This window comes from Trifolium pratense, linkage group LG1, assembly GCF_020283565.1.
Source record: "Trifolium pratense cultivar HEN17-A07 linkage group LG1, ARS_RC_1.1, whole genome shotgun sequence".
Lineage (NCBI taxonomy): Eukaryota > Viridiplantae > Streptophyta > Magnoliopsida > Fabales > Fabaceae > Trifolium > Trifolium pratense.
This window is the reverse complement of record NC_060059.1, coordinates 25,907,502-25,931,233: the sequence shown is the minus strand read 5'-3', so window position 1 is coordinate 25,931,233 and position 23,732 is coordinate 25,907,502. Positions and strand designations below refer to the sequence as shown.

Genomic DNA, 23,732 nt, shown 5'->3' with positions numbered 1-23,732 from the left:
TATGACTTTTTTTAAATTTAAAATCTTTTTTTTTTATGACATAAGATATATTTATGATTGAGAGCGCACAAAGAAAAAAAACTGTAGATGAAAAAATGATTAAAATGTACTAAAAAGATAAAGAGCTAAAATATTATCTGACATTAAGTTAAGAGACCATAAATATATTTTTGCCTTCTTTTTTAATAGTTATGTGTGTGATAGAGCTTCCCAAGTTGTTCTAGATTTGGCAAGAAGATTAGAACACAAAATGGGCATTGTTCCGTTCACATTTGATAACGATTGTGGTACGATGATATAAATTCCTCCCATATTGATATGTGGTCTTTATTATTTTTTTTGGTCAAAATACGATGGTCTGGGGTTAAACAGGTTAATCCATGGACCATATAACACAAAAAGATGATTTCTCTTCCCCTCACACACACACACCCCCCCTTCCCCCGTTTCTCTTCTCACTTAGAAAATTCCAATTTTCACATTTGAAAAAACTTCGGGTGTCGTTTTTGAATTTGTTGGCCTTAGTTAGGGGGATAGAAGATATGTGGGGTTGTTAAAGCAACTGCCAGTACCTCAACTGCTGTGTTTGCTCTTCAACGGAGAGGTTCCTGTGGATTTGTGTCTGTTACCATCTCTTAGTTCGATTGGTTCGAATTTGACTATAAATGACCTTATTACTTGTGCGTTTGTTCCAATGAATTGTTGGTTCGTGTTTGTGCTACCGCGTTGACGATTGGATTCACTCGTTGTTCCTCAATGCTTGCGATGTTTTACATATCTTTTTTGCAATCTAGTTCAGAGTCCCATATTGGATTTGCGAGCATAGGCGATTATGCCGCCGGGCATGCCTGAGCTGCCCATTAAGAAATAGAAAAAAATAAATAAAAGAAAGAAACGCATCTCGTAAAGGTACCGTACGAGACATATTTAGTCTCTTATGTTTATTTTAGGTTTCAATTTGGTCATTTATTTTTTAAAAGTTTCAAGTTGGTTCCTTATTTATTGATCTCAACCTAAGTTGGTCGTTTTCGTTAAATTTTGAGTTAATTTTTTTCTAACTTTTTGTTAAATTTTAAGTTAATTTTTCTAAAACCTTCACATAGTACTCTCCTAAGTGGTCTACGTATGCAAATTCATTAGAAAAGTCGACGATTTAAACTAAAATTTGAGGAAAAGGACCAACTTGAAACTTTTAAAAGATAAGGGACCAAATTGAAACCTAAAATAAACATAAGAGACCAAATATGCAATTAATTCTAATTTTTAACAACCTAAAACCTTCTCAATCTAAAATCTTTGTTTGATGACTTGATGTTGTTTTGAATTTTAAAATTTGTTAAGCTGTTTTGATTGTTAAGGGATTATATAAATAAGCTGTTTTGATTGTATAAATAAGTAGTTTAATATAATTATATACGTCGATGTAGATTCAGTTTTCATTGTAGCCTCTTATTTAGTTGAGCCTTAATTATATTGGAAACATGGTTATACTCTTGTTTGTTGTTTCTTGTTTAAAAATTCCTTCCAAAATTAAATATTGAAAAACAAGATTTAAATATTTCTATATTCAAAATTTGGATTGATATGATAAAATTCTCTCCAAAAAATTTCCCAAACTCCCTAACAATTATGGAGTCGCCACTGTTTGCGAGGTTGTGCTTTTTGATGTGTATTTGTTTTTTATTTTTTATTTTATGTATTTGGTTAATTTGTCTGATTGTGTCTATAGACGGATCCGGATTGTCTCCTTCCCTAACTACCTCCTTCTCTCTCCTTCTCCAAATCTGAACCGTTAGATCAATCTAATGGATGAGAGGATTCTTCCAAAACAAAATACCCTGCATCTTTTCACAGCAAACCTTTTCCCCTTCATCTTCCACAACAATTTTTTTTTTTGAAAATCTTCCACAACAAATTTAGTGGCTGCAATCTCTGGATTCATTCACAAAATCTCTCATTACTCATTGTGAAATTAATTTGCAATGTGTTTTACTGCTATCTGTAACAAGTTTTTGTTTTTAAAGAAAAAACTAAAAACAGTAATAAAAACCAGATCTTGCAGCCAGATCTTCATCTTCAATTGTCATACTTCTCAAACTCAACAATACCGTCCAACATCGATCTCTGAGACCGGCAACCCGCCGCTCATTGCCGACTACCGCCGCAAACCTGTCCTGTGCATTTTTTCTTCATTGTCGAACACTGCCGTTGCATCGCCGAACACCGTGTATCCGCCGCTGCATTCCAGTTACAGTGAATAAGAATCGTCCAAGTTGGGGTTGGTGGTGGTGGTGTCGTCGAATACACAATCACGATATGAGAAGCATATTGAGAAGCATATTGTCTTATTTTTTAATTTATTCTGTTTTAATTTTAAACCATGGGATTGATCTAACTGTCCAGATTTTGAGAAGGAGAGAGAAGGAGAGAGTTAGGGAAGGAGAGGATCCAGTTCCGTCTATAGACTAAGTTGATTATTATTGTAATATCCTTTAAGAGTTGTTTTTTTTACACTTTTCTGAAGTCGTTGAATGATGTTGATGTTCCCTAAATTTTTGTTGTTGTTTTCATTGAATATATTTTCCTTTTGGTATTAAAAAAGTGTCTATAGACCATCATGCATAGGTGTCGACAAAGGTCATTTTCCAATCCACTTTTACATACTCTATTTATTAATCTTTTTTCAATGAACATGTTGAGTTAGCGGCAAGCATCGAGACACAAGCAACTATACACATTGACATCTGGATTTGATCTGAATATGATACGTTACTATTTTGACTATTTTCCACTTTCTTGTTATAATATTCATTGAATTCTACTTTCTGGTTATTAATTATACTGAAATTGTTTTATTACTATATATAGATATAGATACCACACCTTCGTCATGCATGACGTTTTCTACTTTGGTTGTTGAGTTCTTCATCGTTATCACATTCTCAATTTATTAGACGTAACAGAAGAAGTTTTTTTTTTTTTTTGGATACAACAGAAGAAATTTTTTATGTACTAACAAAATCATAGACCGGTTGCACAGTATTTAAAATTTAATGACAAAATCTTTGTTGAAGATATCCTAAAAATTAGAATATTTTTTTTTTGGTTTACACTACTAAACGTAGTGATTTTAAAAATATGCAAATTACAGATGAAAGTTAATTAAGCATATAAGGAAGAATTAGAATGACACTTTTCGTTTTTACTTTTTAACATGTATGAGTAGGAGGCATCCGTTACTTTTGAGTGGTTTTTATTTATTTATTTATTTTTAGTTTAACAAATAATTTAGGATTTTTGCTCAAAAAAATAATAATTTAGGATTTAAAAAATTAGAATAACTTTTTGAAATAAATTATAGTATTAAAAGTGATAGTAATTATTTATTAAATTAATTTTGGTATATATATAATTTAAATAAAAGAACATATATGTAAACATTAATTAAACTATATGCATTATGTATTTAAATATACAATTATATTTACAAAATACTTTTATTTGATGAATCAACTAATTTTTCATATTTCAAATAATCAGACACTTTTGTCAAACAAATTAACATATTTTCTTTAAGGTCAAATCAACATCTTATTCATTCATTGATCAGAATTACATTGATAATAACCTGAATAATTTTAATTACATGAAATGTGGTAAACCAAAAAATACTCCTATATATATTGATCAACTCATCAATTGAATTTCTCAAAATTAGTTAAAAAAAAAAAAGTGTAAAGAAAATCTCAAACTGTTTTAGCACTTGTATGAAGTTGAACTAAGGAAGCATAAAATCCATCCTTAACATTAATAAGTGTTTCATGTCTTCCTTTTTCAACTATAACTCCATTTTTAACAACAGCAATAACATCAGCATTTTTAATTGTTGATAAACGATGTGCCACAACCACAGTGGTTCTATTCACCATGACTTTGTCTAATGCATCTTGAACAACTCTTTCTGACTCAGCATCTAATGCACTTGTGGCTTCATCAAGTAACAAAATCTTTGGACTTTTGATTATTGCACGTGCAATGGCTACCCTTTGTTTTTGTCCACCTGATAATTGAGTTCCTCTCTCTCCCACTATTGTATCATAACCCTATAAAAGTCAAGATAATCCACCCAAAAGTACACAATGTTAACATTATAATACAACCAATAAAAAACTAAAGAATCATCAATTAGGTAGATATAGGTCATGATAATCTGAAGTTCGATCAGAAGGTAAGTAAAGTCTGAACTTGAACTTGATTCTCCGCCTCCTAGGAAGGGAGCTATGATAATTTGGAGTTGGATTGTGAGGTAAGTAAAGTTTGTTTAAAGATGGTTTAAACCATAATTCGAACTCGATTCTCGTGATTAAACCTTAACTGAAATTTATTAACCACTAGAGTCCAACCACTTATTTTAGGACATAATAGTTTAACAAAATTCTAATTTTTTTTTTAAATTGATTAAAAAGGACTAATGTCATCAACAATTTCAAAGATTATTTTAAAATTTCACTAACTTTAGGGATTAAGTTATTGACACCTACAAACTCAGAGATTAAATTGATAATTGATAAATTTCAAAGATTAAGTCATTGTACCTGTTGTAAGCCACTGATGAATCTATGAGCATTGGCCAATTCTGAAGCAGCTATGATTTCTGCCTCAGTTGCATTGCCATCTTTTCCGTAGGCAATATTGGCGCAGATGGTGTCATTGAATAATACTGGTTCTTGGCTCACAAGTCCCATTTGTTGCCTTAACCACTTGAGCTGTAACTGACGAATTTCAATTCCATCAAGTGTGATTTCACCTGAATCAGGATCATAAAATCTTTGCAACAAAGCAATCACAGTTGATTTTCCGCTTCCACTTTCACCGACAAGTGCTACTGTCTGTAACAAACAATTGTGACGATGTTAGCAGATATAAAAGTTAGTTATATTAGTTAGTTACACTAGTTAGTTAGTTATACTAATTCGTTGGTTTTTTATTGGCTATATAAAATGTATACCTTGCCAGAATGGATGTTCAAGTTGAGGTCTCGGAAAATCTGAATATCTGGCCGAGATGGATACTTGAAACTAACATGACGAAGCTCAATTTCGCCTTTAACGCTATCTAGAGTGGTGCCGGATTCATCGGTTGGATCGATCTTTGATTTCTTATCAAGCATTCCGAATATAGAAGCAGCAGCTGACTTTGCTTTACTTGAGTCAGGAGCAAAGGAACTTGACTGAGAAATACCAATAGCTGCCATAGTTAACGCAAAGAAAACCTGCAAAACAAGAAAATAGTATACATTTTATAAGAAGCTTGATTTTATCATAACGAAATGTTACTAGTAGGAAAGATTTAGTACCCGGAAAACTTCTGAAAATGTTGTATCCCCGGATTTCACAAGTCTAGCTCCAGCGTAGAAACTTGTTGCATAGACACAAAACAATAAGAAAAATGAAACACCGAATCCCGATCCACTGATTATTCCTTGCCTTATGCCTGTTTTCATCGGACCTTCACATTTCTTCCTATATAGTTCCATAACCTTATCTTCAGCACAGAAAGATGCAACAGTTCTTATGCTTCCAACAGCATCATTTGCAACTTGGCTAGCCTCCTCGTACATCATCTGCACCAGTTCAATTATTAGAATTAGTCGGAGTTTGTTATAGGTTGTTACAACTTAGTTAAGATTTGTTACTTCGGTTAAGGCTCATTATAGTACATTTTAAATAATCAATCTATAAATTTTCAATAATAAAAGTAACATACCTTTGCATCTGCGCTGAATCCCTTCATGAATTTCATTTGAACGTATCCATTTAATCCAATGAGAGGAATCAAGACAAGAATAATCAACGCGAGCTGCCAGCTTGCAACGAAAGCAATAATCAAACCAGCCAATGCAGTTGCCAAATTCTGAACCACCAGTCCAAGTGCATCGCCAACAAGAGCGCGAACAGAAGCAGCATCTGCTGAAAGCCTTGCACCAATTGCGCCACTCGAGTTTTCAGGCTCATCAAACCAGCTAACCTCCATGCTCACCACCTTCTCAAAACATAATAGCCTGATACGTTGTATTAACTTACATCCGGCCACAGAGAAAAAATAAGATCGCGCCGGAATCACCACCAATGATGCAAGACCAAGGAGTGAAAACATTATTGCCCAAAACTTGGAGTCCTTTTTCATCTCATCAAACGGTTCGTAAAATGTTTTGATGACACTAGAGATCAAAATACCGAATATTGGAAATATGACACCATTTCCTATGGCAGCTAAACATCCCAAAAGCAAAACTGGAATCTCTGGCTTGTTGAGGGAAGCAAGGCGGCTTAGGGGAACTTCTGGTCCTTTTTCTTTGGTCGGTAATTTTTCAAGGTCATCAGGATCAGCAACGTTAATTGCCGTTGGTAAACCGAATGAAACCGAAAACGAATGGCGACTACTATTCCCTATAGACGATCCCTTACTAATAGATCTTTGAAGCGACTTCCTTTGACTTGATTGTCTAAAGGATTCTGCAGAAAGTTCTCTCTTGCCATTGCTATCTGTAGTTTCTTCTGATTCCTTGTTTACTTCTTGTAAGCGTACGAGTTGTGAATAAGCTCCTTCAGGATCCTTGAGTAATTCTGAGTGAGTTCCTGATAAATGTACAAATAAAGTTATGAAATATGAATATATATAAACAAGATTTTGATAATTCAAATTCTACTTTCTATGCCTCAATCGAACAATCACGATGAATCAATCAATAAAAAGAAGCTATGTTTTGTGTGATACCTTTCTCAACCATTTTCCCTCTATGGATTACAGCAATCATGTCAGCATTCCTCACTGTGCTCAAACGATGCGCAACAACAACCGTGGTTCGGTTGACCATGATCCTATCTAGAGCCTCTTGCACCACCCTTTCAGATTCTGCATCAAGTGCACTTGTAGCTTCATCTAGAAGTAAAATTCTTGGATTCTTAAGGATTGCTCTTGCGATGGCAATGCGCTGCTTCTGTCCACCAGACAGCTGAGTTCCATGTTCACCAACCATTGTGTCCAAACCCTGAATCCAAAAGTTCAAAAGCTAACAAGGTTACTTAACAAGCTTATGGTTAAGAATCCATAAATATCGAATAGCATTGATTTTAAAATTGAAGTACTATATTAAGAGTCTGGTTAGAATCTAGAACCTGTGGAAGTTTATCAATGAATTTGGCAGCATTTGCAAGTTCGGACGCAGATCTTATCTCTTCGATTGTTGCTCCATCTTTACCATATGCAATGTTATCCTTAATGCTCGATGCAAACAACACCGGCTCCTGGCTAACAAGACCAATTTTCCCTCGAATCCACCTGAGCTGAAATTCTTTCATGTTAATGCCATCAATAAGAACTTCACCTGCCTGTGGATCGTAGAATCTTTCTACCAAACTAATAACTGTGGACTTTCCGCTTCCACTTTGTCCAACTAATGCCGCGGTTGTTCCGCTCGGTATATGAAGAGAGAATCCATTGAATATAAGCTCCTCAGGTCTTGCAGGATAACTGAAATAAACTTCCTTCAACTCTATTTCACCTTGAATGTCTTCTAATATTTTTCCATTTGGATCATAAGTATCTATCTCCGGCTTCCTGTTAATTGTCTCGAACATTTTGTAGGCTGCCGCCTGACCCGCCGCAAAAGCACTCAGACTAGGTGATGCCTGGCCAAGAGACCTACAAAAATACATATCCATATATAAAATTATCTTTTGCAAGGGGATGCATAAAAAATGAAGGTACTTATACTTACATGGAAGCAGTTAACACGGCGATGATCACATTAATAACGGTACCGCCATTATATCCTTTTTCCATTATCATCTTTGCACCAAACCATACAGCTAAAGCATAACCACAGAAAATAACAAACATGACTGTGCCTAGTCCTACTCCAGCTATAGAACCTTCAAAAACTCCTGCTTTGTAAGCATCTACAAGAAATTTGCTATAACTAGACACCGCTTGCTTTTCTCCGGTAAAGGATGCAACCTGAAAAATTATTTTACAGTGTCAACCAAATTTTAGTCAGAATCAATTCAATATTTCATTTAAAATCAATTTTTATCATCGCCGAACCAAACACAGACGGAGAAATTAAAGAACTTGACAGATTTATTTCTAACAACGTACGGTTCTTATTGAGCCAATTGTCTGTTCAACAACATGTGCAGCTTTTGCATAAGCAGTTTGACCTTTAGAAGCCATTCTGCCTATGATAAGAGCCATGGCAGCACCTGACACAACAAGAAGTGGAAGAGTTGACATCATTACAACAGTAAGAAGCCACCCTTTGGTAAATGCTATCACAAAACCCCCAATGAATGTTGCTATTAGCTGCAAAAATTTCCCAACCTGTTTTTTCAAACACAATGAAAAACTTTCATTAGTAAAAATTATATTCAAACGTCTCTAGTACCGACACTTCAAATTAAATTCGTGTCTAGTGTCTGACACCACGACACCAACACATGTAATTACATTCCATTATTACAGGTGTCGACCTATCTATGTATCAGTATCGTGTCTGGTATCTGTGTTTGTGTTTCATAGATTCAAAGTAACATTTTAATCCAAATCCTAAAATCCATACCTTCTCACCCATGGCATCTTGAATTAGAACAGTGTCACCAGACATTCTCCCAACAACTTCTCCTGTGTTTGTTTCTTTATCAAAGAAAGTAACATCTTGTCTTAATATTGTTTTCAAATACAATCCTCTTATTCTTGCAGCTTGTCTTTCTCCTGTGACCATCCAACAACTCACCTCTGAAAATAGACAAAAAAAAAAAAACTCACAATTTTAGTCTCTTTTTTACATATATCTAAAAAAATTCATCACATCATCTTAATAAATTCTTAATTACTACAAAAATATACTTACGGAGAAATGCTGACACCCCACATCCTACTGCCAAATATACAAATTTCAGAGACACCTGTAATAATTAATTTCATCGTCATAATCATTAATATAAGAAAAAGCCGAATCAACAAAATTTACAAAATAAAGAAAAAATCATATTCATTAATATAAGAAAAAGCCGAACGAACAAAAATGAATATATCTGGTTTAAATTTTGAATCAGACGACAGATACATCAACTTTTGTTTACTCGACTAATTTTATGTTACCTTGGACACTTGTTGAACAACATCATCGGTGTTACTTTGATTACTACCAAAACTATTAATCATTTGACCGAACAACAATGTCATAAGAGGTAAACCCAAACCGTTTCCAATAGCACCGATTGTTCCAACAACCATTAATAAAATGTCAGTAGAATCTGCAAAAGTGAACAATTTATGAAATGGAACTGTCTCTTGTTTCTCTTTTGTCTTGTCCTTTTCACCGTTTGTACTTGTTTCTGTGCCATTCTTCTCTGATGTTGTTGCTTCATCATCATGATTATTCCTTTTCTTATCAACAACACCAACATCCTTCTCAGTTTCCACATCCATCTCAGATCACTGTCTTGTCTTCAACTATTCAAAATCAACTAAAAATAATTAGCAACTTAATCAAAATATCACAAACTAAATAGTTTATAGTATACTTCCTCTGATGCCGAGTTAACAAAAGTTGATGTATCTGATATAAAATTTGAACTAAATGTATCAGCTTTTGTTGACTCAACTGGATCAGAGGGAGTAATTAGCGGAGTATATATATTATTACATGGTTTGAGATCAGAGATAAACAGTCCAAATACAAAGAATTCAAAGTTTTAAAAGCTAAATTTGAATTGTAAAAGGAGAAATGTGATTTTCAAGGTTAAAGGACAAAGTTGTCATTTTCAAGGTTGACCAAACGCTTCATTCATTAAATGTGAATGAAAAACTTTGAGCTTGAAAACGTGAAGGAATGAAAAAGCATAATTGATAACTACTATTATTACTAATAAACTGCAACGTGTACTACAAAAGTGCTTCTCAAATTAAGCTTCTTTCACAATCATCTTATGAACTTATGAACAAAGATTCTGGTTTCTTCACTTGGATTTATCCAAAAAAAGTAACAAATGTGAACCAAAAGATTAAAAAACTTGTCATCAGAATAAATGTTTAAGCTATTGAATCATGGATCCAGACAAAAAAGTTAGGACTTAAACATGTTTATTTTTTTGTCTCCTACCACACCGCATAAAGAAAGAAAGAAGAGTAGTAAGGTGAAAGAAGAAAAAAATGCTGCATTTCTTGAAAACAGGGTTTTTCAAACATGATGCAAAGAAAAAACCTATATTTGGTATGACGGTGAATGTATCAGAATCACATTAAGCTACCCTAATTTTGCAGAAGTTAGGTTACGCTATGTAGTATTTGGAAAATCACGGTGCATCACTGTGATTCTGGTAAAACTACCGTGATATCAAACATACAGAAAGAAAATAAATTATTGATAAAGTTGATTAAACACTAGTGCATAACAAATTTGTGGAAATGGAATCCATAAAAGACTAAAAAACAAAAAACAAAAAAAATGATGAATATGAACAGACCTGTTTGAAAGAAGGAAGGAAGAAGACAGAGGTGTTGAGTTAGGAATATTTATGTCAAATTAGAGAATGAAAAGTGGGAGAGATCATTTGAGTGATGTGTTGAAAAAAGAAGGGTACACCTAACTTAGACCTTAATTTGTAAGTATATATATATAGTGAAATACAATATAAATACTAAGTATTGTTGAATATTTTATATGGTTGATTTGATTAAGTGGGGATACAAGCATATAATATATTGACTTTGTTATTGCTTAAAGCGCAAGTATCTTATTCTTCCGTAGTGGTGGGATACTATACTAATTAAGGAATTAATACCCGGAATCAATGGTATCTTAATCCGTCACTGATGACTTCTGTAGTTTTGCATTTTTATATGAAAATTTGATTTCATGTTTGGACTATCATATTGAAAATTATTATTACTAAGTTCAGCCGTGTGATAAAAATATAAAAAGTAAACTTCCTCTTATATTTAGGATCGACGAAGTATTTGGCTACTATCTTTTACTATTATTATATGGGGCCGATGCCTGGATATATGCCACAGCTGTTCTGCGGATTGTGTTGTTTGTTCCCATGTGAAATTTTGGTCAAATAATCGCCATTTTTTTAATAACTGCTTCCACACAGCTTTCTTCTCTTCTCTTTTATATGTGCATATCTTCTTGATCAGTGCAATTATTTATTTATTGGTCAAAATTGAAATTATTTATTTATTTATTTTTAACTAAATAATATATCTTTATTTTGACAAATGTGTAATTCCTTATTTTATTTTTAAAAGGCAATTTCGATACGGGTTCTCTTAGGTAGGGTCTCGAATTTTTCTTTAAACAACCTTTTTTTTTTTGTGTGACTAAAACCCTTTTTTTAATTTGTACAAAAAATATAACTTTTTTTTAATAAAAATAGAAATGTCTCCTATTTAATAAATTATTGTTAAAAATGTCTGAGTAGAAGAATTCCTTACTTTTCCTACATCTGAGAATTCCTTACTTTTCATTTAACAAGAAAAAAAAAAACTTTACTTTTCAATCTTTGTTAGTTCTTGAAAACTCTAATCTAAGAGAAACAGGTTAATGAGTCACATCTTCTATAAATTAAATATTCTTTTCATTTATAGTTGGGGTGATGACACTTAACCAATTATTTTATTGTGCCAATGCCAATAACACCATGTCGTCTTGACAGCGAATCACGAAAATGGATCACTCAATATCCATTTACAGTATCTTTTTCAATTCAATGAATTCATCATTCTTCAATGTTTAGTTTAGAAAAGGTTCATGAGTCATCACATTTAACGGTAGTATCTATCTACTAACGCCCGTGACATAAGAGAAATAAATTGAGAGAAAAATCCACTCAAATGTCAATCCAAGGCATGAATGAATGAATGAAATACATGATCATCACTTTCTTAATAGCCTAAGCCCTAATGTTGCATTGCATAAAATGAAGGGAAAATGAATTAAGCCATTGATTTCATGCATGGACCAAAGAAATAATCACGAGATGCTCAAATTCAACTAATTGAATTCGTAATTTCAAAATGTACTATAGAAACAAAATAAATTTGTATTGAAAATTGTAAATTCTACTGTCAAAATGTTAATAGGTAGTAGGTACTATACTAGTAATTTTTGTGTTAAATATTTTTAACCAATTTTTTTTTATAAAAGGAATTAATAGATCGTAGTAATTTTTTTTTCTCCAAAACATAATTATTATTTGTACATTTCTTAACATCTACATAATTTTGGTCATGTATGATAAGTAATTTTTTTTAAAGTTAATTAAAAATTATGTGAGTTATTTAATGATTCTAAATTATTTATTTCATTTGTAATAGTGACATGAGGGTGTACCCTTAATACACAAGTTTGTATGACAATAAAATAACATTTAATTAAAATCCAAAATTCCTTGATGATATTCACTAAACTCTAAATATGAATGGATATCCCTTGTATATTGTGTAGGTAATTCAAAAACGACCATATTAATTAGTATTTTCGAAACACTATAATTAAGAAAATCAAAACGATAAATTTTGCATTGAAAATAATTTATTCTTTTATATTTTAAAATATTGACTACACAAATCTCAAAATAAAAATTATTATATGATGAAGCCACTAATTCCAATCCCTACATATTATATATAATGTCTCTATTAACTGAGTTATGTTCATGGGATATAACATTTTCCGTTCTAAAATAAATATATAGCATAAAAGAAAAATCCAATTTAGATGTGTGAATCCAATGTCAATACAAGGACCCCCCAAGACATGAATACCATGAAACCCTTTCTTAGTAGCTAAGTCGTGATGTTGCTCCAAATGAAGGGAAAATGAATTCAACCGTTATTAATTCATTTGACTTTAAAAAATAAAATAAAATAAGAAAAATGCTATTGATAAGTGGTATATATTAAGGATCTCTTCTAGTTAGATCACTCTTCACTATATAAAGTAGAAGAGGTTCGAACAATTATTGTTGGTGTGTGAATTGAAAATAAAATTTTTGAGTCTCACATTGAATACTAAAGCATATTATTAGTGTGTGTACGTAATTTGAGAAAATAAATAAATTAAGTTTCATATCGATCATAAACTTACTTTATTTATTTAATTTATTGTGATTTATTTTCCATCAATTTGTAATCATTATGTGTTTTTAGTGTGTTGGAAAAAATTACCTTAATTGAGATAAGAACTCTAGCTGCCGCCAGAAAGATTTTCACCTGCGTAAAATTAAAGCTCCTGTATGGTGTTTGGCTTTCCATAATTTTTAACTAGAACAAGTGTGGTGAATAGAAGAAAGGAATTGAATTCTAATTTGGAACATGTCCCTTTTTCTTTTTCAAAATTTTCAAGCATGTTAGTTTATATCCAAGTGCCATCTATCATGTTTCTTTCCAATGTGTTTAATCATGGTTTACACCGTGGCATCTAGTGTTGAACTAATTTTATGTCATGATGGATTGCTTCAACATGCTTAATTTTTTTCACAAGGGGTGTTAATTGTTAGTATTATAATGTTATGTTAATTTTTTTTTCTTTATTAGGATTTGAACCCTCAACCTCCGATTCCTTGATCCTTAACTCAACTAGCTTCAACATGCTTATCAGTTTGGTGTGATTGTCAAGGATAGATATATCCCTATAGTACCTTATATGAATCTATGTTACAAAAGTTTAAATTTTTTTAACAAAAGATGAATTAAATATAAATTTTTTAGTTTTTTGCACATAAAAATTCATAAATAATTCATCTTATGTTTTTTTTTGACAACAATAATTCATCTTATGTTAAAAAATTATAAAGAATGGTCTTAGTACTATAATTTCTTTGATTTAAAATTGGTCTTAGTACCATATTAGAGTGACATCAGTGTCATTATATTGATTGATATTGTAGTATCAATACGGGTGGTATCGTAGTATCGTGGACTCATAGTATCAATACGAGTGGTATCGTAGTACTGCTAAGTCATAGATTGATATCGTATTATCAATTCGAGTGGTATCGTAGTACCTTTCAAGATAGTGTATTCTTTGACCGATTTCTACATTGTAGTAGCAAATCGGTATACAGTTGTAACTGTGTTGTTTTATCCTGGGGACTTCGTGGTTGATAGTCTGCTTGCACAATTTTGGACAGTGTCGCGAAACGTCTTAAAGAGAGCGACCTAATTCGCGACTCAACTCAGTAATATCTTCGGTGACTGAAAAAATATTTTTAACAGTTTTTTAAAATCCGAAAACAACAAAAGAGATGTCAATATATTGTTATTGATTTAGTTAGATCTAGCTAAATTGACAATATTGAAATTAACAAATCGAATATTTTCTGTAATTATTCGGATTCAAATCTGAGATCCTTAATACCACTCTGACTATATATCTATAAATAGAAGAAGAGGAGAAAAAACAACACGGACTGATGCAATGTAGTGACGGTGGATTTATTGCAAAGTTAGTTGAACCCCGTGAGCCATGCCTGATCTCATCATATGCTCTTAGACTTTGTACAATTCAATTTTACATGCTTACTTCAACATCTATTTATTTTCACATGCCCATTCACCATGTCATCATCATCAATTGTTCAGTTGTGATAGCAATATTATTAACAAATAATCAATTAGAATCCAAATACTTATCACCAAATTAAAATTTGCAAATGGTAATAGTGAAGTTTCAATTATTACATTTTTCGCAAGTAAATCAAATTGAAAAAAAGAATACAACAATTTACTACTTTGGTTGGAGAATACAACAATCTTTAGTTAGTAATTTTATGAACCAAATTTACTAGCGAAAAACTTATTCGAGGATCAGACTGACTAATGAAAGATGCATTTAGATACATTCGGATACTATTGTGACCGTGTGCGACCTCGGGTTCGATCTCAACTCTTACGGATAGAGAAAAATTCGATTAGGAGAATTGAATTCATCTTAATTATATGCATGTCTTCCAAGTTTCCTAAAACTACTAATGGTTTTGAGACCTTCATACTATAATATTGGGAGGGGATCCTCTCATGTGACATTTTTGTCATCTGGAATCTCATCCACTCATCTTTTTTCACAATAAGCATTTTTAATTATTAAAATGGTAATAGAGGGTTGAGATGGAAACTGGAGAGAATCCAGTGAAATCTCCACTGAAGACAATCCATTCCCTATAATATTGAACTGCACCCCCATCTTTTTCATGTCGACATACTTAGAATTAAAGGTAGATTGGTTTATCTATGTTTTTTTTCTTCATCTTCGTTTCAGAAAACATTTTCAAACTTGTCCCGGTTTTAAATCTGCAGTTTAGTTATGGTTGAACCATGACTAAATTTTTGTAATTCCTTTTTCAAGTATTTCGGTTTACAATTTTGACTACTAGAAAACTTAATTCAAGTTTTACAGAAAACTTTTATATACCGAAAACATTTTATGGGGTGAAGTCAAACAATAAAAGGGGTAAAATTGAAAAAAGAAAATTGATATGTTGGGGTGAAAAAATAAATGTACGGGTATGAGGTAAAATTTTCAAAAAAATAATATGGAGTTGTGGATGGGGCCGCATTAATTGTCCAAGTTAACGTGGATTCAACTGAAGCAGGCCCAATTTATGAGCATGCTATTGGACCTCAAATAATTGAGAATTTCTTTTGGTGCCCCTATGTTTCTCGCGAGCCGTTTTCGTTTCAATTTTTATCCTCCCGATACTTAAAGTAGTGAATGTTATAAAAATGAGAAATTTGAGAAAAACATCCCTAAGAGCATCCACAATGGAGCTCTCCATTTTTTGGTACCTAACTGGGGTCCACATATACACATCACTTATTTATTATTTTTTAATAGTAGTACCTAATAAACACTCAATCCCTCCAACCCAACACCTCTTAAAAAGTTCTAAAGGGGTCCCACCAATAACACATTTCACCAATAACTATATATCTTTATAAACGAGTCCCACCAAAATAGGATAAGTACCAATGCTTATTTGAGAACTAGTACCTATTAGGTACTCATTTGCATTTTGCTCCAATGGGAGTACCTATTAATTAGGTACCAATTCTTAAAAAATAGGTACTCACCATTGGAGATGGTCTAAGTGAAATTTTCAAAATTTTACACAGTTCGCTACTTAAGACTGAGTTCGCTAGTTAACTAGCTGACACCCGCTATACTTGAAATTTTCAAAATTTTACACCGTTCGCTACTTAACATGAATACTTGTTAGCATACTTTGTAAACTTAATAGATGTTTAAAATTATGGTAATAATGTAATTTTGTCGAATATCATGTTAAGAATCGCACATTGGTTGAAAGACGACACTACTCAAATTCTAAAATGGTATCAAAGTTTTTATAAGATTCCTTGGACGATATGCTATCAAGTCAATATCACCTTATAAGACCAAAAGATCACAGATATAACTTTTATCAAAATCATGATAGTTCACTATAATTCGTCTAAAATTACCATGATGCTAAACATGCATGTCGAGAAGCATGGTAGAACCCAACAAAGTGTATGTTTGGTAATCACAATTAACTTCTAATTACCTTAAGGTGAAATTTAATAAGAATTGATCAATGGTGGAAAAATAACTTGTACATTACACATGAAATAAGTGTTGAACCACACACAAATTTATTTCTACTATTGGATCAATAATTTCTACTATTAAGATTTAATATAAAAAACAAATTTGTATGTAGTGTTAGGCTATCTTTGGTTCTACACCATAGACTTTGCTTCTAAGAATTAGCCTATTTTGTATGAAAAAGTTTTGAAACAATAAACAAAAGTAAGAAAAAGGGAAAATGTGTAGGGACAAAGGAGGAAAGGAACAAAGCATCATTCACCTTTTGATAGTGATCCATCCACACGGTTCTAAGATTTATAATCAATTAACAATCAACAATAATAGTAAATGAAGCTACGCATTCATTGGATAAAGTACATTTGAACCAATTTTTTCAATAAATTACAAATAAATTTGGTAAAGGCTAGTGTGGAAGGTACTCCTAATCTTATACCCTCCATCTACTATGCTCCTTTGCCTCTAACAAGAAAGAGGCAATGGAGAAAAAGTTGCAGAAGTTGTTTGTGTTAACAAATGTACTTCTTTTTAGTGCCTCTCTTGTCTCCACAACCAATGTCTCAGCTGTAGGTGACCCTGGAATGCAAAATGATAATCTAAGAGTAGCCTTTGAAGCTTGGAACTTTTGCAATGAAGTTGGTCAAGAAGCTCCTCATATGGGTAGCCCAAGAGCTGCTCAATGTTTTGATCTTTCACAAGGTACCCCAAATCACATAGTGAATGTTTGGTATGGACATTGTGATTTGCCAGAATACGGTAACCCACCATAATTTTGCAGAACCTATGGGTCACCGTGAATCTGGCAAACCTGCTGTGATACCAAACTTACACATAGTCTCTTAAATTGCACATTAGTCCTCAAATTTTTCTCTATTCTTGTCATGAAATTTGCCTGAATCACGGTAACTCATGGTTTTGCAGAACCTATGGGTCAACGTGATTCTGACAAACCTAATATGATACTAAACATGCACATAGTCCTCAAATTAGTCCTCAATTTTTTTTCTTTCTATCCTTAGTTTATTTTTTATGTTGTTGTATGGTTAGGTTCTTTGGTTCACAAGGTAACTGAAAAAGATAACAAACTTGGGGTGGGAGATTCATTACCTGGTTTGAGACCAGAAGACATAAACAATATAGATCTTTATGCTGTTCAAAAAGAACTATATTTAGGTTCTTTATGTGAAGTTCAAGATAAACCAAGGCCATGGCAATTTTGGATGATAATGCTAAAAAATGGAAACTATGACACTAGGTCTGGTTTATGTCCTAAAGATGGTAAAAAGGTACCTCCTTTTAGTCCAGGAAGGTTTCCTTGTTTTGGGACAGGGTGCATGAACCAACCCATTTTGTGTAATCAATGGACAAAGCTAGAAGATGGTGTAATAAAAGGAGGGTTTAGTGGTACTTATGATTTGAATTCTAGTTGTGGAAGTAGTGAACTTGATGATAATAATAATAATCTATCTTTTTATGAGGTGATTTGGGAGAAGAAAGTTAATGTTGGAAGTTGGTTGTTTAAACATAAGTTAAAGACTTCAAAGAAATATCCTTGGTTGATGCTTTACTTGAGAGCTGATGCAGTTAGTGGATTTTCTGGAGGGTACCATTATGACACAAGGGGAATGCTTAAAACTGTAAGTTCAGTTCATTTCCTTCATAATCCAATGTTTCAAAATTTTCAATTTTTTTCTCAAAGTGTGTCTTTTGTTAGTAATTTTATGAACCAAATTTACTAACGAAAGACTTATTTGAGGATCAGACTGACTAATGAATGATGCATTTAGATACATTCAGATACTATTGTGACTGTGTCCGACACAGTTAAAGATCAAAATGACTGTTTACTTTTTGTTTGGTTTGATGATTAGACAAAACTAACCATTTGGGTTTGTAATTCAGCCTTTAGAATCACCAAATTTTAAGGTGAGGTTAACCTTAGACATCAAGAAAGGAGGAGGAGCAAAGAGCCAATTCTACCTTCTAGACATGGGAAGTTGTTGGAAGAACAATGGTGCACCTTGTGATGGAGATGTACTAACTGATGTAACTAGATACAGTGAAATGATAATCAATCCAGAAACTCCAGCTTGGTGTAGCCCTACAGGTTTAGGGAATTGTCCACCATTTCATATCACACCAGATAACAAAAAGATCTTCAGAAATGACACTGCTAATTTCCCTTATTCAGCTTATCATTATTACTGTGCTCCAGGAAATGCTCAACATTTAGAGCAACCTGTTAGTACTTGTGATCCTTATAGTAATCCTCAGGCACAAGAGATTGTTCAGTTGTTGCCTCATCCTATTTGGGGTGAGTATGGTTACCCTATTAAAAAAGGTGATGGTTGGGTTGGTGATGCAAGGACTTGGGACCTTGATGTTGGTGGCCTATCAAGTAGACTTTACTTTTATCAGGTTAATAATTTAACTACTCTCTCTGATTTCATATATAAGCAAATTTTTTTTTCCGATTCATTAAATAACTGATGTGTCTGATCTGACCAAATACATATACATCAGTTATTCAATGAAAACGGAGAGAGCACCACTCTACAATTGGAAACTTATGAGTCATCATATCACATCCCGTACTTAGATTTACGTTAAGTTTGATGAAATTACTTTGACGCAGTAATTTTGTTAAAACTTTAACGTGTAATTTTTATTGAAATTGTGATAATTTATTATGATTCTGTCAAATATACCGTCGATCTAAACATACACTTTATTACGCAGAACCCGGGTAGTACTCCTGCCAAAAGAATATGGACATCTATTGATACTGGAACAGAGATATTTGTGAGTGACAAAGATGAAGTGGCAGAGTGGACTATAAGTGACTTTGATGTCATTCTAACAAAACAAAAAAATAGCTTGATGACTCGTGCTGTTAGGTTGAGAGAAAGAAAATAGGATCAACAGTAATAAAGAGTAAACTAGTCTTTTGGGTCCCCAACTGCTCATTGTCAAGATTGGATCATAGGATCCTTGAGGAATAAAGTATAATAAATTATGAGAACGATTTATAACTATTTTTCAATAAATTTTTTATTTTTTTGGACTAGTAGTCTATTTGGCCAAACTCACATTTTTAGATGTGTAGAAGTGTGTGATTTTTTATTTGATCACAGGACACTGTTTATTAATGTCTCTGTAACTACCAATTAAGTTGTATTCACGTGTTCATTAAATTTATTTAATTTGAGCATTGTTGATTGTTGATGGTAGTGATTAGACAAAGTTATTTGTGTATCCCCGCAACTGCGATTAGGAGGGGGCTGAAACCACTCGATACCAAAACTGACCTCGAACCAGATTAAACTGGGGTGAAAGGAAGAAAAAAAAAGTTATTTGTGTATATATTTCAGGCCAATTAAGTGTTTCTATGTTTTTTAAGTTCTTTAGGACTTATAGAAGAGTTTATTTAAGACTTACAGCCTGGTTACGGTTGTCTTCAAATTATTTGTACTATTATAAGAGTTAGGTGTATACTTTATTTTTAGTTATGCAACTCATCATAATTTCGAACGGCCAGTTTAAAGAAAAAAGTTTTGATATTTCAAGTCTCAATCCAATCCAGTGCTTTATTGAGTATCTTAAACGCAATTGTTGAGTATGGTTCATATATGCATCAGGAAGAGGCTGGGGGCGGCCCGGAGCTGAGCTAGCGGAGCGAAGCGAAGCTCCGGCCGCCCCCTGCCCATATGGGCTTTGACCAGATGTTTTGGGGGGCGCTAGGGGGGTGCGGGGGGCGATAGCCCCCCGCGGTATGGTGCAGGGGTATTTACGACATTCTGCTATTATTATATATACCGCTTGTAACACTGAAACCCTAATTTGATTCTTTCATCTAATAGAAACGAGCTGTAGCGAATTCTGCAGCCGGAGACGTACCTAAGGGGAACTCCGTTATCAAACTTCTTGTGTTCTTATTGTTTGCAATTTCGTTATTATTACCTTCTGTTACTATTTGTGCACAACAGCAATGCTTGTTAAGGTTTTCAAAATGTAAAAAAGAAAAGCATATACATGTTATAAAAAGATATTAAAAAAAAAAAGTGTACAATTTTTTAGTGGCATGGGTCATGTGTTTGGCACCTAACAGGTTTTAGTGTAATGCCAGCGTAACGATGTTAAAGTGTTAATTGCTTATAACACACAATATATGTTCTTCATTGGTGCACAAGTTAGGGTTAGTAATTAGTAGTATATGCCTATGCATTACCAAAGTAAACCAAATTAGACGCATTCTTGTTTCATGCTTATAGTCAACTTTGGGTTTCAAACTAAGAAAAGTTTTTTCTGCGCACTATGAATTTTTTACGCGCCTTATTTTTACTTATCCGCTATTTAAGTAGCGGATGTTATAAAATGAAAAATTTAAGAAAAAAACACTGTCTGTTACTTATGTAGCGGATCATATTTGAGAAACTCATAGGACGGCAAGAGAAATATTTCCGGACTAACTCAAGGCCTAATCCGGGAAATGCAATTATTTTTTTATTATAATTGAAACTAGAGGGAGTATTATTTTTTTTTGGTAAGGAAGCTAAAGAAAAAATCAATTAAAAAAAAAACTATCCACGAAAGAAGAATGTTTTCATTGTGTCGTTTCTAAGAAGATTACGAATGCTTTCTGGAGGAGAAGCGGAGAGAGTATTGTTTATTAACTATTATTATAAATGTATAATATATAAAGTATAATAATTTGAAATGCAGACAATATTAATTTGGATGTAAAATAAAAAAATAATAATTAATACAACTTTGAAAAAATATAATAATATTTATTTTGAGATACTTTTAATATGTACGAGGAAGTCTTTGGGTGATCACAAAGATTTAATCATTTCATTTGGTCACACTCACATGTAGGGGTGTACATGGGTCGGACAAATCCGGTCGACCCGATCAAACCCACCCAATCCAACCCTTAAAGTTTGTCGGGTCGGACAATTGGGTGGATACGGATTTCAAAAATGAAAAACCCATAAAAAAATCAGGTTACGTGTAAAATCGGACCCAACCCAAAAAACTCACTGACCCACTAGTGTTATGGTTTTTTGAAATAGTTTTTATGAAAATACTAAATGTTTTGTCATTTGATCATTAAATATTTTTGTAGTGTAAATAAGTTATACTATTTATTAAGAAAATAAAAAGATTGAATAATTTTTATAAACAAATATAATAAATTATCACACTATTTTTAAAAAAGGAAAAAGATTGAATAATTTTTATAAACAAATATCATAATTCATTGCACTATTTTTTAGAAAAATAAAAACATTTAATAATTTTTATAAATGTTTCATCGTTTAGTCATTTGATATAAAAAAACATAAAAAAATCCTTTGGATAGCACAATATTCAACCCGTAAATTAGTGGGTTACATAAAAAAATTGGTTATTATTTTTTATAGTAAAAAAAAGTTACACTATTTTTCAAAAAAATACAATGGATGAGTTATTTTAATGAAAAAATATGATGATTTGTCATTTAAATATTTAATATTAAAAAAATAAAAAAATAATTTGGGTAACCCACCATCCAACCCAACCCAACCCGGAAATTAATGGATTTACCCAACCCGGTCCAACGTTGTAACGGGTGGTTATTTTACTAGACTCAATCTGGAACACCCTATGTGTTTCGGGTTTTGGTTTTGGCCAAACCCAGTCCGGCCCATGTACACCCCTACTGACAATGTTTCTTTTTTCTGAATTTTTTTTTTCTACCCCAACAATGTTCACTCTACCCCAACATATTTTTCAAAATACCCAGTATACCTTTATAAAAAATTAGTATATTTTAATTTTTTTTTGTCGTATTATACTGTTCCGGTAGACTGTTTCATCCTCCCAAAAAATTGTTCCGTAAGTATTTATCTTTATCGGTATGTTAATTTTACCGGTACACTTTTTAAAAATTGTTCTGGTATGTTAATTTTACCGGAACACTTTTTAATAAGTGTTCCCGTATGTTGATTTTACCGGTACACTTGATTTTTATAAGTGTTCCGGTATGTTGATTTTACCGTACACTTGATTTTAATAAGTGTTCCGGTATGTTTTTTTTGAAGACAAAGTGTTCCGGTATGTTTGATTCCTTCTACTCGTCCTATCAATTTTATTTGCTTAGATTATGAATCAATCACATCACTTGTAGCGATATCTATTTAAGCTAGTATGCGTTTCCTTCTACCCATAACCCCTTTTTGTTCGGAAGGTTGCTGGGGGGTCATGAAACCCATTACACCACCGCCGGCATCGCCACGGTGGTTGTTTGTCCCTTCTACTTAATTTGCGTCAGAGGTTTGCTGGTGCAGGTGAGCTTCTTTCATGGGTGGAGTTGATTTTATTAAATCTAATTCAAAGTGTTTGTTTAGAGGCACAACAAATTGGATGGGGTTTCAGTTTGGTGTGTTTGTGTTTCCAGATTTGTTGAAAAGAAAATGTTGCATAAAAACTGCAGCTCTTCTAGCATTGAACGAAGAGATAGTGTTTACCGGAACTCTTATTAAAAGTATACCGGTAAAATCAACATACCGGAACACTTATTAAAAAGTGTACCGGTAAAATTAAAATACCGGAATATTTTTTAAAAAGTGTACCGGTAAAATTAACATACCGGTAAAGATAAATACTTACCGGAACAGTTTTTTTGAGGATGAAACAATCTACCGGAACAGTATAATACGCCAAAAAAAAAAATTAAAATATACTAATTTTTTATAAGGGTATACTGGGTATTTTGAAAAATATGTTGGGGTAGAGTGAAGATTGTTGGGGTAGAAAAAAAAATTTCATTTTTTCTTTGGTACAAAAGAGGGGCAAAGCCCCACACTCACATGTTTCATAAAAGGTAGAAAGAGAAAATAATTAAATAAAATACATTTTTTAAATAATTAAATAGTATATATTTTGAGTTTAATTGATATGCACTGACAGTGTAAAATAGTTTTACACGATCGTTCAATAAACAATCACCATTTTGCCATTTCATATCAAGAAAGTGGGTGATGTGGCGAAAAATATGATTGATATTGATTGACGGTGTAAAATTATTTTATAC

At 32.6% G+C, this 23,732-nt stretch overlaps 2 protein-coding genes across 4 annotated transcripts; one reads left to right on the top strand and one right to left on the bottom strand.

Annotated features, from left to right (window-relative positions):
• Positions 1-3,566: 3,566 nt before the first annotated feature.
• LOC123902166 (ABC transporter B family member 21-like) lies at positions 3,567-10,877 on the bottom strand. Of its 3 annotated transcripts, none has more exons than XM_045951828.1 (13): positions 10,530-10,877; positions 9,163-9,516; positions 8,912-8,966; positions 8,621-8,796; positions 8,161-8,382; positions 7,781-8,019; positions 7,179-7,704; positions 6,778-7,051; positions 5,767-6,638; positions 5,357-5,623; positions 5,009-5,272; positions 4,596-4,889; positions 3,567-4,103 (listed from the first exon to the last, which is right to left on the bottom strand). In XM_045951828.1, the coding sequence occupies exons 2-13, from the start codon at positions 9,490-9,492 to the stop codon at positions 3,747-3,749; spliced, it is 3,876 nt and encodes a 1,291-aa protein (XP_045807784.1). In that variant the 5' UTR covers positions 9,493-9,516; positions 10,530-10,877; the 3' UTR covers positions 3,567-3,746. The 3 variants fall into 3 exon arrangements, with proteins under 3 accessions (XP_045807784.1, XP_045807782.1, XP_045807785.1); XM_045951826.1 differs by lacking the exon at positions 10,530-10,877 and adding an exon at positions 9,710-10,516; XM_045951829.1 differs by having other exon boundaries at positions 9,163-10,535.
• A 5,952-nt stretch (positions 10,878-16,829) lies between these two features.
• On the top strand, positions 16,830-19,689 carry LOC123902165. The gene is made up of 4 exons (XM_045951825.1): positions 16,830-17,353; positions 17,702-18,291; positions 18,557-19,072; positions 19,394-19,689. The coding sequence occupies exons 1-4, from the start codon at positions 17,134-17,136 to the stop codon at positions 19,568-19,570; spliced, it is 1,503 nt and encodes a 500-aa protein (XP_045807781.1). The 5' UTR covers positions 16,830-17,133; the 3' UTR covers positions 19,571-19,689.
• Positions 19,690-23,732: the final 4,043 nt, after the last annotated feature.

Coding starts and splice junctions, on each gene's coding strand:
- LOC123902166 (XM_045951828.1), bottom strand. CDS start 9,492: ATGGATGTGGAAACTGAGAAGGATGTTGGTGTTGTTGATAAGAAAAGG. Junction 7,705..7,780: donor GCCGTGTTAACTGCTTCCAT/GTAAGTATAAGT, acceptor GTATTTTTGTAG/GTCTCTTGGCCAGGCATCAC. Junction 5,273..5,356: donor CATTTTCAGAAGTTTTCCGG/GTACTAAATCTT, acceptor CTTGTTTTGCAG/GTTTTCTTTGCGTTAACTAT.
- LOC123902165 (XM_045951825.1), top strand. CDS start 17,134: ATGGAGAAAAAGTTGCAGAAGTTGTTTGTGTTAACAAATGTACTTCTT. Junction 17,354..17,701: donor ATGTTTTGATCTTTCACAAG/GTACCCCAAATC, acceptor TTGTATGGTTAG/GTTCTTTGGTTCACAAGGTA. Junction 18,292..18,556: donor CAAGGGGAATGCTTAAAACT/GTAAGTTCAGTT, acceptor TTTGTAATTCAG/CCTTTAGAATCACCAAATTT.